This window comes from Aedes albopictus, chromosome 3, assembly GCF_035046485.1.
Source record: "Aedes albopictus strain Foshan chromosome 3, AalbF5, whole genome shotgun sequence".
NCBI classification, from domain to species: Eukaryota; Metazoa; Arthropoda; class Insecta; order Diptera; family Culicidae; genus Aedes; species Aedes albopictus.
In genome coordinates, this window is record NC_085138.1 from 139,608,050 (window position 1) to 139,625,126 (window position 17,077).

At 45.8% G+C, this 17,077-nt stretch overlaps 1 protein-coding gene across 1 annotated transcript; it reads right to left on the reverse strand.

The window, feature by feature from the left end:
- LOC134290386 (uncharacterized) lies at nt 1-5,307 on the reverse strand. The gene is made up of 2 exons (XM_062857517.1): nt 657-5,307; nt 1-581 (listed from the first exon to the last, which is right to left on the reverse strand). Exons 1-2 carry the CDS (start codon nt 5,305-5,307, stop codon nt 1-3), a joined length of 5,232 nt encoding a protein of 1,743 aa, XP_062713501.1.
- Nucleotides 5,308-17,077: the final 11,770 nt, after the last annotated feature.

The window sequence follows — 17,077 nt, forward strand, 5'->3', positions numbered from 1 at the left end:
CTAATCTTCTGTGTCATCCTTGTCTGCATCGTTGGGTAGAGGGCAGATTCGATTGACTGGACGCTTGTATGTCCCCTTAGATGTCCGAATCGTTACTACCCGGACGGTTCCATCAGCGCCAGGATGGACCTCGATGATCCTCGCCAAGGGCCATTGAAGCGGCGGCATGTTATCCTCTCGGAGTACTACGATGCTACCGATGCGAATGGGGCTTGGTTGGAGATTCTTGGTTGATTGTTGAAGCCCAGTAAGGTACTCTCTACTCCAGCGTTGCCAGTACCTTTGGAACATCTGCTGCCGTTGCTGATAGTGGGTTAGGCGGTTCGAGGGTATGGCTGTAAAATCGGGGTCGGGGAGCGCCTTCATGGAAGTCCCGATCAAAAAATGGGCTGGGGTGAGGGCTTCGATATCATAGGGGTCATCAGACAATGGGGCTAGAGGTCTTGAATTGAGGGCGGCTGAGATTTGCACGAGCAGTGTGCAGAAATTATCGTACGTGAGCTGGTGGGATCCGACTTCCTTCTTCAGGGCAGTCTTGGCAGAGCGCACTGCGGCTTCCCATAGACCTCCGAAATTGGGAGCTCGTGGAGGAATGAAGTGCCACGATATTCCTTGTTGTGACAACTCGGATCCTATTTATTGCTGACTGCATTTACTGTTCAGCGTTTTATACAGCTCATACATCTCATGCTTGGCACCTTGAAAATTCGTGGCATTATCGCAATGAATTTCGCTTGGGATTCCGTGGTGCCCAATGAATCTGCGAAGCGCCGAAATGAAGCCAGACGAAGAGAGGTCAAGAGCGAGCTCTAGATGTATAGCTTTCGTCGTGAAACAAACGAAAACTGCGATGTACACCTTCGGTGGGGCTCCTCGTCGGTGAGACGGTTTCAAAAAGAAGGGCCCGCAGTAGTCGACGCCGGTTATTAGAAAAGGTCGAGCGGGGCGGACTCGGGCGGACGGAAGTTGTCCCATGGGTTGCTGAATCGGCTTCGGGTTGAAGCGAAAGCATCTATGACACTTTCGAAGAACGGATGTCACAGCTCTTTTCCCATGGATTGGCCAGAACTCCTGCCTCAATACAGCGAGCGTGGCCTGATGCCCTCCATGGTGAATTTGCTGATGATGATGCTCAACTAGCATGCGGGTCAATGCATGCGCTTGTGGAAGAACCGCAGGATGTCGTGTTGAGTACTCTTCAAGCGAGTGACGAAGACGACCACCTACTCGAATGATGCCATCCTTGTCCAGAAATGGTCGAAGAAGTTTCAACGGCGATTTGGTAGGGACTTGATAGCTCTTCTTCAACGATTTTATTTCTTCGGAGAAACATTCCTCCTGGGCTAATCGCACTAATAACATTTTAGCGACGTTGATCTCCTGGGCAGTCAGAAATACCTGAACGTTGCGCTGGTTCGATGGCTGGCAGTTGGCTGCAAATCGTAAGCAGCGAGCAACCACTCTGACTAGCGGAAGTAGTGACGATCGAAGCGAGAATACAAAATTCGGCTCTGCAGCTACTGCATTTGCTTGCACCACGATACGGCGTTCCATATCTACACCATTCGGAACGGGTTCGGGAGATTCGTTCAGCCATTTGGATGGTGTCTCCTTCAACCATGACGGTCCACTTTTCCAGAGGTCGCTGCTCAGGAAATCCTCCACAGGTACTCCTCGGGAAACTAAATCAGCGGGGTTTTCCTTACCCGCCACGTGCTGCCAGGGATGTCCATGAGTTGCACTCTGAATGGTGGAAACGCGGTTTGCAACGAACGTTTGCCACGTGTTTGGTGGAGATTTCAACCAGTCTAAAACGACTGTAGAGTCCGACCAGAAGAATGACCGTACGCCATCCATAGATAAGGCTTTGACGACGGTCTGGTAGAGACGTGCAGCCTCTCTTGCTGCACACAACTCCAATCGGGGAATTGTCAAGCGCTTTTGTGGTGCGACTCGAGATTTCGACGATAGAAGTTCGATTCGTATGTTCCCTTGTTGATCAGCAGAGCGAACGTATATACAAGCTCCATACGCTCGGTCCGAAGCGTCAGCGAAGCAGTGAAGCTGTACGTCGACGTATTTTGCCATGAAGGCGAATCTAGGGATGCTGAATTCAGCCAGCTTCGATAACTGGCGATAAAACTCCTTCCATTTCTGCTCCAATTGTTCCGGGACTGGGGCGTCCCATCCGGTTTTCAGCAGCGACAGCTCCTGCATAATGATTTTTGCTGTCACCACTATTGGTGATATTATTCCGAGGGGGTCGAATAGTCGTGCGATTGCTGACAAAATGCTCCTTTTGGTCCAATCACCTTCACCTTCTTCAATATTGAACAGGAACCGTAGCTGGTCCGCTCGCGGTTCCCACGTAATACCTAATGTTTTGATCCTTTCTTCGGGACTCAGTTCAAAAGTTACCGATAGGCTAGTTCCTAACAGGTTCTCAGGAATACCAGCCAAAACTTCCGACCGGTTTGAACACCATTTCCGTATTGGAAAACCTCCTTTGGCCATCAATGCCGATAGTTGTTCCCGTTGAGCGATTGCTTCGGCAACGCTTGCAGCCCCTCCGATGTAATCGTCAATGTAAATGTCCTCTTCCAATGCTGACCTAGCGGGAGATCCGACCGTTCCTTCGTCCATCGCAAGCTGTTTCAAGGCCCGCGTCGCCAGAAATGACGAGGGTTTTAATCCGAAGGTGACTGTAAGCAACTCGTAAACCTCGATCGGGCTGTCCTTCGAGAAACGGAAGAATATCCTGAGGCGAAGAGGATCCTTTGGGTCATGATACACTTGCCTGTACATTTTTTCCACATCTCCCACAAGCGCCACTTCATGCTTGCGGAAACGTATGAGGAGGTTGAGAAGATCGTCCTGAATAACCGGTCCCTTCAGCAAGACGTCGTTGAGGGAGTAGCCACTGTCTGTTCGCGCTGATGCATCGAATACGACGCGAACCTTGGTAGTTGTGCTCGCTTCCTTCAGTACCGCGTGGTGCGGTAAATAGAAAATTTTTCGATGATCCGTCCCGTTGGAATCTACGAGCAGTTCGTCCTCCGTAATCCTGCGCATATGTCCCATCTCCAAGTACTCCTTCATAAAGGCATGATACTGCTCCTCCAAGCTCGGGTTCGTCCTCAATCGGTTCTCCAACTTTTCATACCGGTTCAATGCCATCTTCCTAGAATCACCCAGCATTATAAAGTAGTTGGGATGTTTCGGTAGTTGAACCACATATCGTCCATCCTCGTCCCTTGAGTGCGTACGCTTGAAGTCTTCCTCGCAGTCCTGCTCTTCCTTAGACCAGGCTGGTTGGTCATCGCAGCTATCCACCTTCCAAAACCTTTCCAGAAGCTCCTCTAGATTTCCGGAAGTAGTCACTGTACAGCATCGAACCGATCTCCTTTGCTGCAGACTCGAATCTCTGCCGGATACAATCCACCCGAAAACGGAATCCACGAGTATTGGTAGTTGGGGACCCAAAACGACTCGTTTCATCTCCCTCTCGTAGAGGAACCTGAAGAAATGATCAGCTCCCAGCAGCAAATCGATGCGTCCGCTGATATTGAATTGAGGATCCGCCAGCGGAAGGTCATTTGGAATCTTCCAATGCGAAATTGGAACCGTTACCGATGGTAGCTCAGAAGTCATCCGCTGCAGAACAAGGCAATCCAATCCAACCGAGAATTCGTTGACTCTGGAACTAATCGTTGCACTGACCGCGTGTTTCGCCGTTGATTCCGATTGACCAACACCAGTTATAGGAACGCATATCGACCGCCGCCTAAGTTTCAGCATTTGGCACAGTCGCTCGCTCATCACGTTGACCTGAGACCCGCTATCCAGCAACGCTCGAGCCAACTGCTTGCCACCACTCACATCCCGTATCGTCACAACCACCGTAGAAAGAAATACGCTCGAACCCAAACTACCCTGCTTAGTTCCCACACTATACGCTCCTCTAGACGGTCCTGCTGCTGCCTCGCTTTGATCTTCTTCCGTTATTTCCGCCGCAACGTGCGACCTCGCTACGTCGCTCCTTTTCCTCGAACCATTCGCTGGACCGTTGCCTTCGGAGGTGTTGTTATCACTGCTTCCGCTACTAGGTTGGAATCCCGGATGTATGAGAGAGTTGTGCTTTTTCCCGCATGTCTTACAACTGAACTTGGAGTTGCAGTCACGCACCCAGTGACCGGACTTGAAGCAGTTGCTGCATAACCGTTTGCTGTTGACGAAGTCCAGTTTCTCTTTCAGTCCAAAATTCTGGAATTTGTCACACCGTACCAAATAATGTTGCTCGCCGCAACACTGACACATGGGATCACTCCTTCCGTTCTCCATGGACGCATGTACCGCCAACCGCTCTCGCTTAATGGGCGCCTTCGGTTGACTACCACTGACCTTGCTGCTGTTGGACTGCACCGCATCCAACACTCTTGTTCGCTTCTCCAAGAAATCTACCAACGCTGTAAACGTTGGATCCCTTAATGATGCCGCGTGATCCTCCCACAGTTGAAGGGTGTGCGTGTCCAGCTTCGAGCACATCCAATGGACTATCATCGCCCCCCAGTGTTCCGTCTTCTCGCCAAGCTGCTTCAAAATCTTAAGTCGCTGATCGAATTCGTCCACTAGGCCATGTATCCGGGCCGCAGATTCCCTGTCAATCCGCGGGAATTCCATGAGCGCCTGAAGATGACGCTTCTTCAGCAGGTACTCATTCGAGTAGCGCTTTGATATAGTATTCCAGGCTATGGCGTAGTTGTCGTTGGTGATCGTGAGAGATTCGATCAGCTTCGCTGCCTCTCCCTTCAGAGCAGATTTCAGATAGTGAAATTTCTGCACGTCTCCGAGTTCCTGAGATTCGTGAATGAGCGAAACGAATGTCGACTTGACGGAAAGCCATCCTTTATAGTCCCCGTCAAACTGTGGCAACGAGATTTGAGGAAGACGAACCCCTGTATGCATTCCCAACGCGCTGTTGTTACGCATCGAGTTGTCCAAGTTTGGTACTTCTGGGACCGGTGTCAATTTCTCCAGTAACGCAGCCCTAATCTCGTAGTACTGATTTTCGAATACTGCGTACGCATTATTCGTATCCTGCTCAAGCTCACCCTCGTTATCCAACTCGCAAATTTCTTCTTGCAGCTCGCTGAATTCTTCCCAAGATACCTCTAACTTGTCCAGCCTTGACTGAACGTGCCCATACTGAGTGTCCGGATTATAACCCTCCAGAAACTGCATATGCCGACGCAGAGCCGCAAAAAAGCGCTCGCGTTTCTTGATTTTGTCCTTAATTCCCCCAGCCATACCCACACTATCAGATCCACAATACGTGAATCAAGCAAAGCACCGAGAATGATAAAATAAAAGAGACCCAGGAAGTACCGCCGGCGATGATAGAAAATCAATGGACAGTCACTCACCTGTGACCTGTCCAAAACAGGCCTTGTAAAATTAATCAAATCGCCAAAAATCCGGCCCCCGTGACCAAATCGTCGTCTTTGGTACTCAGCAATATCAATTGGTTCTTCGTTGCTTCAGTTGATCGGATAAAAGAAAGAAAAATCTTACGCAGTATCTCCCAATCGGTTTAGAAATGTTGGACAGCTACTAACCTGTAGCCTGTCTACAACAGGCCTTGAATTAAATTCAAATTTTCGCCTCTCACCGCCAAAAAGGAAAACGTTCAATGTGCATGCAGATGTGCAGCACTAAACGCACCCCGATACCGTCCAATCGTTCCAAAATGTTTAGATATCGCTTACCGCCTCGCCCGTGTCCAAACCTTTCTCGTCGCGTCTGTGGTTGTCTGCTGCTTAATGTTGTTGTTTACAGCCTTCCAAGCACTACCGTGGCCGATCCCGATGCAATCGATTCCTCGCAGATATTCGGAGATTGTTTATAGCCGACTCCGATTCACCAATACATAGAAGGGCAAAAAGAACCAAATAGCACCAACCAGAGATATGTAATTTATTGGACAGGCACTCACCTGAGGCCTGTCGTCAATAGGCCTTGTATGCAGAAAAACAACCAGCAAACAGCTCTACACGGTATTGGTACAAGCGAGTATACCGATCCTTGACGATCGTGATCCGACTGCTCACGTGTTGACACACCAATGTGAGCCGAGTTGCATTGACCAGCCAGGTCACCGACGATATGCCCAGCGCAGCCTCCCAGTTGCTAATAGCCGATCCACAGAATTCGTCCGGCGACCGTTTTCACCGTCCGTCGAATCAGGCGTCGAATAAATATGCAACACGTCGTTCCCGTATCTCACAGAAAAGGAGAAAAATAGATCCAAGAAGCACCGTACGAAAACAGTTTACAGTATTAGGACCACCAGTCACCTGTGGCCTAATTCAATTAGGCCTTGTATAAAAAATGTAAACACGCCTGTCCGTATTGGTTGTCCGAACAAGCACGTGCTATCACCGAATCCAAACGAATCCAGCCGATGTCGGTATAAACAGAATCAGCAGAGTAGCTATATCATTCGACCGTTTCGAATGACAATAGCGCCGCACGCAAGCCGACGACCATCCAGTGCACACCGACCAAATGGTAGATACAGTGATCGCTACGCTTTCTCCTGTACGTTGTGACCCCACAGTTTTGAAGAAACAGCACTTCACAGAACGTCGATCGCGCACCTCACAGGAAGGGAAAAAGAGAATCACAGTAGCACCGTACAACAGATTTGAGCAATAGGAATGCCACTCACCGGTGGCCTAAATTCAATTAGGCCTTGTATTCTTAATTGCTCAATGCAGCGCCGCGGGGTATAGAATCAATAACGCGACTCACTGTATTGCAGCTAATCCCACCGTTAACAAAACCAAAAGAATCCGTTGCGTGTTACTTGCGCGGAATAGTTGGGTACGCGAGCGATGAAATATTTCGCCGTTCTTCTTCACTGCACTTTTCCAAAGTTTGGATTCGAGAAGTCCAAAGTCCACAGTCCCAAGAACAATACCACAATGGCCCAATTGTCTTCCCCAAAGGCCTTCCAAACTCAACCGCCGATCCTGGTCACGGCACCAAATGTTGGGGGATTGCGGTTCGTGGGTTGAGTTTTTACCTTTTCCAGTCCTACGCTGTGTTTTAACTTTTTATGCACTTGCACATCCACTTTCTTTTCCAATTCCACACAATTCCTTAGATCTTGATGATACCCTCTAGAATCCTTCCAATCCTTGCACTCCCAAAATCTTCCTTTTCCTTCACCAGAATCCAGAAAGTTCGCGTAATACAGTTAGATTGAAACCGACACTTTATTACTTGTAAAAATAACTGTGGAATTTATTGAAACTTCGCGCGCGTGCACTATCTCCGTGTTTATTGGCTATCGTTTTCCTACTGACTAGGATGTTTCCAGTTTGTGCTGTCCGAGTCTCATCACTTGGTGTTTTTTGTGTAGTGATTCGTGTTTAGTTTTACAATAGTGTATGTGTTTTGTGAGTGTCTCTTATGGGTATTTAATTATAACAGTTGGAAACTAGGGTGGACTGTTTGAAGGTTTTGCATGTTAGCTTTAAGTTACTCTTAAGTTTGAATTCAATACTAACTTTAAGTTCTAATTCAGTACTAACAACTAACAAATACCTTTTGGTAACATTTCAGTCGAAAAAGGGCTCAATTGCCATTACCGCAACATTAGGTACTAACTACCACAACGATGGGAACAATTACCCTATTGATACTTCCCAAGTAACCACGCAGTTGAAGCTGTACGTATTGCATAAATAACGCACATATATTGACATGTACTACTTTATATAAACCACTCAAGTTGAATTAAAGTGGGAAGTGGTGCCACTATTGCTGACTTACGATTTTACCAGTATAATCATAAGTCAGAAACAGTGTCGCCACTTGCCAATTTGATTCGTTTTTGATGGTTGATGTAGGACAATGCCTTTCATTATATGCGCTTCAAATATGCAATACTAAAGGGTCTTGCCCGGGATTTCCCGAAAATAAAAATATGGCAATACTAAAACAAATCTTTTTACTTTGAAATCTTCTCTTTGTCAATGTTTCCTTTTTCCCATCCAATTCTACGCTATCTGTCAGGTATAGTTTATTTCTACTTAAATTAAGTTTAGATGGAAGTCCAACTAATTAAACCAAAGATATTTTGGCTGAATTTAAGTCATTCATTTTTTCATTTTTTTTTTACTTATTCGTTTATTTTGATGGCTCGGGCGCTACATGGGCATAACTGAGGCGAAATCTTTTGTTTTTACATTGATTTTACATCTTACAATTTATTGCTGTCTTACCATTTTTCATTTATGTGGCGATACATTACAATTATAATCAAACTGAATCAACAGACAGAATCAAACTGAATCAACAGACAGAATTGTGAAATAAAATGATTTATTTTAAGCTTGATTGTTCTGGTAGTATTCTTCGAATGTATGGCAATGTTCAACATTTTTACAATATGTGAAATATGTTAACTGTTGCAAATATTTTTAGATGTTTCTGGAGTTATCCCTTAAGAATACTGTGCTGTTATATAATATTCAACAGCCCTGATCAATTGCTTGCACATTCACGTTTAAATTATGAGGAAAATTCGCAGAATTTTCTAAATAAAACGGATAAATAATCCCTAACCTCTGCAGGACTTTGACAATCTTTGAAATATTTGTTGACGATTTCGTAAAGATATTCGTTGAGACATTTTGTTCTTAAGTCCTGGCGAAATTTTCTGCGGAGCTCATTTCAACAATCACTAGAGATAATACAAGTGATAATTTTGACGAAATTTCTAAGAGATATCAGTAATTTATTTACAAGAAGCAACAGCACACCGTTTTTAGATCTTCTGCAGAAATTTCTGTGATGATTTCTGGTGAAAAACAGAGCGATATCGAATTGCAAAAAAATAAAATAAAATGAAGCGGATCGTACAATAAAATCGAAGAATATAATTTAATACCATATAAGGCCGATGCAAATATTTAATTTGTTTTATGTCACCCCACCCCCCCCCTCCCCCCTTCAAAAATCCCGAAATTTTGAAGGGGCGAAAAAAAAACATGGAGGCTCATGACTTCATCTTCAATAGAAAAAAATGTTTTCAAGCAACAATTTTTCAATAGTCGAAAAATATTGTTTCAATAGTGGATGTAATTTTTAATTTTTCAATAGTTTTTTTTATCGTTTTTATTTTTTTGTTCCTTATTATTTTTTGTCCCCCTCCCTCCCCTCGTACCCGATGAGAGGTCTCGGACATAAAAGAAATATAATATTTGCATCGGCCTAATAGGAATAATAGAAATATAAAAGATGTTGTAAAAACCACAAAAAACATCTGAAAAAAATGTTAAAGTTGTCATCCTGCCAAATAAATCGAAAAAAAAGTTCAATGGACTTTCGGGATAGAAATGTTGAAATGAAATAAATAAATTTTCGCAAGAATTTTAAGGATTTTTTTGAAGATATTCATATCAGTTTAACAAGAAGTTTGTTGAGGGGGTCTGTCTTGAATTATTCTGGATTTTTCCACAGTTTCTTCAATGTATTTTACCAAAAAAAAACTAATCGAAATTCTAAAATGTTAACATGAATGTATATCCACATATAATTGAAATAGTCACACATTTTCTTAAAGAAAAAAAAAAACAAAAGGCGGACAAATAATATCTTAAGAAACTGCCGTTTGAAATTTTCAAATCACCATTCTAACACTGCCATTTTAACTGCGTCATAAAATTCTCACACAGAATTCATTCACGTCTCAGGGTAAATTATAAGGGATTACTCTAGAAATATCATCAAGTTCTGTCAAAAAATTCCTTCGGATAAGTAAGGCAGAAGTTAACTTATAGCCCAAATTACCCTATTGCGGAAGAAGATGAACTTTATTTGAAAATTTTCAAATACCTTTGTATGTCTCCCACTGCCCTCACACAATCAAGTGTCTATGAAATATGTATTTTCTTTCAAATATAATGGTTATTAGTTGATCGAATTTAATTAAAAGTGCTTAAGAAATCGTTCCATTAACTTTTTCATCGTTTTTTAGAAAATTTAGATTTTTCCCGGGATCCCGGGAAATCCCGAGATTTGGAAAATAAAAATCCCGAATCCCGGGATTTTTTTCAGTCCGGGAAACAAGACCCTCTAACAGCTTCAACAACATGGTTACTTTGGTTACTACCTTAAAAGTAGTAAAGTTCGGTGTCTCGTATTAAAACGACTCATTTGATCGTTGGTAATCGATACAATGTGGCAGCGGGCGGCATCCAATCGACCGAAACTCGACCGCAGTAACAGATTAAAATTCTACTCTACTCCTAAGATGATAAACCGCAGCGATGAAACGTGTAAGATGTCTGCAAACAAGCTCCCTCAACCTGTTAACAGATTTTCCGAACTGCACCCGGTCGATATGGCGTCCGTCGTCGTCGTCGTCGGGCGGCGTGGTTCAATTCAACTACACAACTAGAGAGTAGAGATATTAGCCTTGCATGTTCAACAGCCATATCGCATCGAATATGTGATATGTCCTGCGCCTGCCCGACTCTGGCCTCTATGTAGAGAGACCTCGCCCGGCACAAGGTGGAAACAAGATCACACGCCATCGCCATCATCGTTTCGTTTCGACCCCACACCGTCGTCGTTGCCGCAGCAGGACGGAAACGCAGATAAAGTGTTACCGATCGCGGCCGGTGGCGGTGGTCGCTCTTGTAACGGGTAGGCAGATCAGCATGTACCTACGGGACTAGTTGTTGCGGTAAGATCTGGCAGGTATGTGTTAGGGTGGGTAACTAAGTATGATGCATTGCTGTAATCGGGGTACGACTTTCAATCGATTCGGCCAATTTGTTTATTTCGCTGACGACATGGATATCATCGGCAGAAAATTTGGTACGATGACTGAACTGATGTCAACGCTTTCGAAAGGGTACTCCCGAGTGATTCGCACCGGAAAAAGTTGGACCATCAGCTACTCAAGCGGCTAGAGTCGAACGCGGGCACACGTTATACTCCGATGGACAACCAGATCCCGGCCGCCAAGAAGTCAGTACTTGTGACGGACAGTCGAAAGCAGTAACCCAAGACCATAATGGAGTGCCTTCTGGTGCTCTCTCGTTACGATGAGGTCGGTCAAACGATGCTTGGCCGGCAAAAGGATTGGGTACTTGTCGTAGTTCGGAATAGAAGTGTTGTGCAACTGGCCGCCAAGGCGGATTACACCGTATACCAACTGTGGATTTAGAAACCAAAGTTTGGATATTCCGATCCAGCTTAGTAGAGAACATTTCCATCGACTTATTTTTCGAAGTGCTCGTGCTGAGCCTACCGGATCAAGGAGAGCAGGGTCTGGTCGATTTCGGCTGCGGTCAGAAGGAGACTGGAGCAGCGGAGAACTAGATCGTAGGACGGGCATGGACCAGAAGCATGGCGAGCAGGTGAGCCACGCAGAGCTTAAGACGCGGAATAGACTTCGTGACGACTGGTGCCACTTTCGACTTCGACATGAGCAGCCGAATAATGCAGGATCCAGCAGAAAAGATGGATCGAAGAAAGAAGCAAGCACCGTAGGCAGTCTCTGAAGCATCACTGCTATGGACTTCCTGCCGTTTGTAACCGGGGCTGAGGACGTGCCGGGGAATCCGCAGGTGCACAAGACCGGAGAATGTCTAAATATCCTGTAATTTCATGTAGTTTCGACTGCTGTGTTCAACATTTCCCAAATTTATTTTTTTTAAACAAATCAAATGAAGAGTGCTCACGATGTGTAGCATAACCAAACGTTAAAATACTGTAGAAGTTAAATTTTGCACAGATAATGATTTCAAATAAAGTAATTGAGTTTTTCGTTCAGAAATGTTGCATGTTTTAAAAAGAAAATCGTGTTAAGTACTGTTCCTTTTAATTTGTATCCTTTGACAGATACTTGATTCGACCTCAACTATAAGGTCGTCTTCGGTGTCTCGTACTTACAGGTATTCCACTAACACGCCCAGGTTCATCATCATTCCATATTTTGAAATAAAATTTCAACCTATATACCATGATATACTCTACATGGCTTCTCCACTTATGTTCGTACTACTCCATGATTTCTTATTCGTGAACAATATCTAATCTATCTAATCTAACACAAACGTAGCCAGTACGAGAAAGCATCCTGGAAAACAATTGGGTTAGATTACGCCCAATTATTTTTCTTGTCAATATTGATGATTGTGGCTTATCATAGATATGACACAATCATCAAAGCGGCCAGGCCTACTACGTTGTGTTTACCGCAAAGATGATTCTTTAAAATGCTTCGATATCGTAAGGATTAGTAAACATCGAAACACTTCTAGAATCTACAGGGGAGGAAGGATGCGTGGACATACCGTACCAAACGCTCCGAGTTGAATAAGTTATATCATGGTTTCCCAAACTGTGGGTCGCGACCCCCTAGGGGGGTCGCCGGCCTTCATCCAGGGGGTCGCGAGGGACAGTAAAATATTTTACTGTAACAGACAACAAATGAGGGAATTTGTATGGGGGGTCGCGAAAACTACGTCTGCTGGCACAAGGGGGTCGCGCGACCTGGAAGTTTGGGAACCTATGAGTTATATAGTAATGACAGCGTGCAAAATAATACAGATAAAATATAATCAAATAAAAAACATGGAACAAGCTCACCAAATTGTGCCATTGAGTTGGTAAAGATGGTTCCCTCAGATCCTGGAGATTTTTCAGCTCGTTCTTTCGTCTCCGTTGGTTTTACAGCACACAAATATTTTCTCCGAAATATCGAAATAAAAGTCATACTCGCGGTCGCGAGCATCCGATCACAATTACTTCTTCCTGTTGCCATTGAGTGGAGATTTCAATAGCGAATGTTACCGCCTTTTTAGCAAATAATACACAACGTTTAAAAAGAACAACAGACTAGTGTAATACCGGTATTATGAAAAAAAAAATCTAGTGAAATGGCTAAACCGACTACAGACTACATTTAAAAAATAGACGAAAAATCACAGGTCACGTAAGATCCACACTAATGAAACGCTGGTGATGACACAGTGAGTAGTTCTTCACGCAAGAATTGTTAACCGGCACATTACTACGGGATCCACGGAAAAGAGGAGCATGACACTAAAAGCGTCTGTTCACGCCGAACCGTTAGCGAGACCCACATTGGAAAAACAATTTCACAACGCACTTTTCAGAAACTATCACGCTATCACTGCTGTACGACGTTAACCTCGGCTCACAAACTCGAACTAGGCATCATTCTTTGGCGAAGAATCAGCCGAATCACTGTCGGAATCGCAAAAAAACGGAAGCTCGAAGAAAATTGTGACAGGCACTAAACAACACGTCCGTCCGCGTCAACGCCTACTCGATTCCTCTGGGAGGACTCCCTAATCTAATCTAATCTAATCTAATACTTACGCAGCCAGTACAAGAAAGCTTCCTGGAAAATAACCGATTTCTTATTCGTGAACAATATGTGGATTTTATGGTGTTATTCTGGGCACTATCAAGGTTACATCGAAAAGATAATGTGTTATTCGGCTACATGAAAAATGATTGCAATTTAGAAATACGTACAAAAGTCTGAAGAACATAACGCTGGGGGGAAGAACATTTCCGGTGGAAATTCCTGAAGGAATCCCGGGAGGATTTACTTAAGAAATTCTGAGAGGCATATCTGGTAGAATTCTGAGGGAATCTGAGCAGAAAGCGTGATAGGAATCCCTGAAATAATCACAGAAGAAATCCCGGGACGAATCGCTGTATAAATCCTGGCTCATAGAAAGAATTCCATTAGGATTCTCTGGATATGTTTCAACAGAACACTTTGAAAGTATACTAAAATGAATGTGTGAAGTATTTGCAGCAGAAATCCATGATCACCTCATGTCCGTCCGTCAAGAGGCCTCTGTCCTTATCCCTGCATATTTCGACTCGCGGCAGGACCAGAAGTCATCAGGAATCATAATCATGATCTCTCTAAGGATTCCATCAGATATTTACGGGAATCCTTCAGGAAAAACTTCAGAGATTTCTGCCAGAATTGCTTTAGAAAATCCTGAAAGGATTCTTTCAGAAATTTTTACCACCATTCCATCGGGTACGTGGAATGGAATCGACGCAATGAATGGTTCGACGAAGAGTGTAGACCGGTTTTTAAGGAGAAGTACGCAGCGTGGGCGGTAATGCTGCAGCAAGAGATTCGACAGAACGTGGAACATTACAATCAGAAGCGGAAACAGCAGACCCGCCTCTTTCGGGAAAGAAAGCGCTGTCCAAAAGAAGCGGAGTGCGAAGAAATGGAACTGATGTGCCTTTTCCAAGAAACACGAACGTTCTACCAGAAACTCAACGCATCCTGCAACGGCTTCGTGCCGCGAGTCGAAATATGCAGGGATAAGGACAGAGGCCTCTTGACGGACGGACATGAGGTAATCGAAAGGTGGAAGCACTTTGATCAGCACCTGAATGGCGTGGAGAGCGTGGACACGGGAGAACACGGCATACATTACATACATTTATTTGTTCAACATCATTAAGACAAGACATAATCAACAATAGTACGCCACAATACTCGGTTTGTGGCTGCCGCTCTCCATCCTCGGTCGCGCCCAATGCTCGCCAAGCCACGCTCCACCTGGTCCGCCCATCGTGCTCTCTGCGCTCCACGCCTTCTTGTGCCAACCGGATCCGTTGCAAACACCAGCTTTGCAGGGTTGTTGTCCGGCATTCTTGCAACATGCCCTGCCCACCGTATCCTTCCGGCTTTGGCCACCTTCTGGATGCTGGGTTCGCCGTAAAGTGCAGCGAGCTCGTGGTTCATCCTTCCCCGCCACACACCGTTCTCCTGAACACCGCCGAAGATCGTTCTTAGCACGCGTCGCTCGAAAACTCCGAGTGCTTGTAGGTCCTCCTCGAGCATGGTCCATGTCTCGTGCCCGTAGAGGATCACCGGTCTTATTAGCGTTTTGTACATGGTGCATTTGGTGCGTGGGTGAATCTTTTTCGCCCGCAGTTTCTTCTGGAGCCCGTAGTAGGCCCGACTTCCGCTGATGATGCGCCTCCGAATTTCACGGCTCACGTTGTTGTCAGCCGTCAGTAAGGATCCGAGGTAGACGAATTCCTCCACCACCTCGAAAGTATCCCCGTCTATCGTAACATTACTACCCAGACAGATCCGGTCGTGTTCGGCTCTGCCTACCAGCATGTACTTTGTTTTTGAGGCATTCACCACCAGTCCGACCTTTGCTGCTTCGCGTTTCAGGCGGGTGTACAGTTCTGCCACCGTTCCAAATGTTCTAGCGATAATGTCCATGACGTCCGCAAAGCACACAAATTGACCGGATTTTGTGAAAATCGTTCCCCGGCTGTTGAGCCCGGCTCGTCGCATCACACCTTCCAGCGCGATGTTGAAGAGTAGACATGAGAGTCCGTCACCTTGTCGCAGTCCCCGGCGAGATACGAATGAACTGGATAGTTCACCCAAAACCCTTACGCAGTTTTGCACACCGTCCATCGTTGCTTTAATCAGTCTAGTCAGCTTCCCAGGAAAGCCGTTTTCGTCCATGATTCTCCATAGCTCTGCGCGGTCGATACTATCGTAAGCCGCTTTGAAGTCGATGAACAGGTGGTGCGTTGAGACCTGGTATTCACGGCATTTCTTGAGGATTTGCCGTACGGTAAAGATCTGGTCCGTTGTCGGCCGGCTGTCGATGAAGCCGGATTGATAACTTCCCACGAACTCATTTGTTTTAGGTGACAGACGACGGAAGATGATCTGGGATAGCACTTTGTAGGCAGCATTCAAAATAGTGATCGCCCTGAAGTTCTCACATCCCAAATGGTTGCCTTTCTTGTGAATGGGGCAGATTAACCCTTCCTTCTACTCCTCTGGTAGCTGTTCGGTTTCCCAGATCCTGACTATCAGCCGATGCAGACAGGTGGCCAACTTTTCTGGGCCCATCTTGATGAGTTCAGCTGCGATATCATCCTTACCAGCTGCTTTGTTGGTTTTGAGCTGGTGAATGGCATCCTTATCTTCCCTCAGCATGGGAGTTGGTTCATTTCCGTCCTCCGCTACACTGGCGTCGTCGTTCCTTCCGTTGCCGTGGGCTCCCGTGCCTACGTTCTCCACGCCGTTCAGGTGCTGATCGAAGTGCTGCTTCCACCTTTCGATCACCTCACGTTCGTCCGTCAAGAGGCCTCCGTCTTTATCCCTGCATATTTCGGCTCGCGGCACAGAGCCGTTGCGGGATGCGTTGAGCTTCTGATAGAACTTCTGTATTTCTTGGGATCGGCACAGCAGTTCCATTTCTTTACACTCCGCTTCTTCCAGGCGGCGCTTTTTCTCCCGAAAGAGGCGGGTCTGCTGTTTCCGCTTCTGTTTGTAACGTTCCACGTTCTGTCGAGTCCCTTGCTGCAGCATTACCGCCCTCGCTGCGTTCTTCTCCTCCAAAACCGTTCTGCACTCTTCGTCGAACCATTCATTCCGTCGATTCCGTTCCACGTACCCGATGGTGCTCTCGGCTGAGTCGTTGATGGCTGCTTTCACTGTACTCCAGCAGTCCTCTAGAGGGGCATTATCGAGCTCGCCCTCGTCTGGCAACGCGGCTTCGAGATTCTGCGCGTATGCTGAGGCGACATCCGGTTGCTTCAGTCGCTCTAGGTTGTACCGTGGCGGTCGCCGGTACCGTACATTGTTGATGACGGAGAGTTCTGGGCGCAGTTTGACCATCACCAGATAGTGGTCGGAGTCGATGTAGGCGCCACGATAGGTCCTGACGTCGATAATGTCGGAGAAGTGCCGTCCGTCAATCAGAACGTGGTCGATTTGAGATTCCATCTGCTGTGGTGATCTCCAGGTGTAACGATAAGGGAGGCTGTGTTGGAAAAAGGTGCTACGTATGGCCATATTTTTGGAGGCGGCGAAATCAATGAGTCGTAGGCCGTTTTCGTTGGTCTGGGCGCTGAACTTACCAATAGTCAGTCTGAATTCCTCCTCCTGGTCTACCTGAGCGTTCAAATCTCCTATGATGATCATGGCTTGGGCAGCGATCGTACTCGCGTTCGA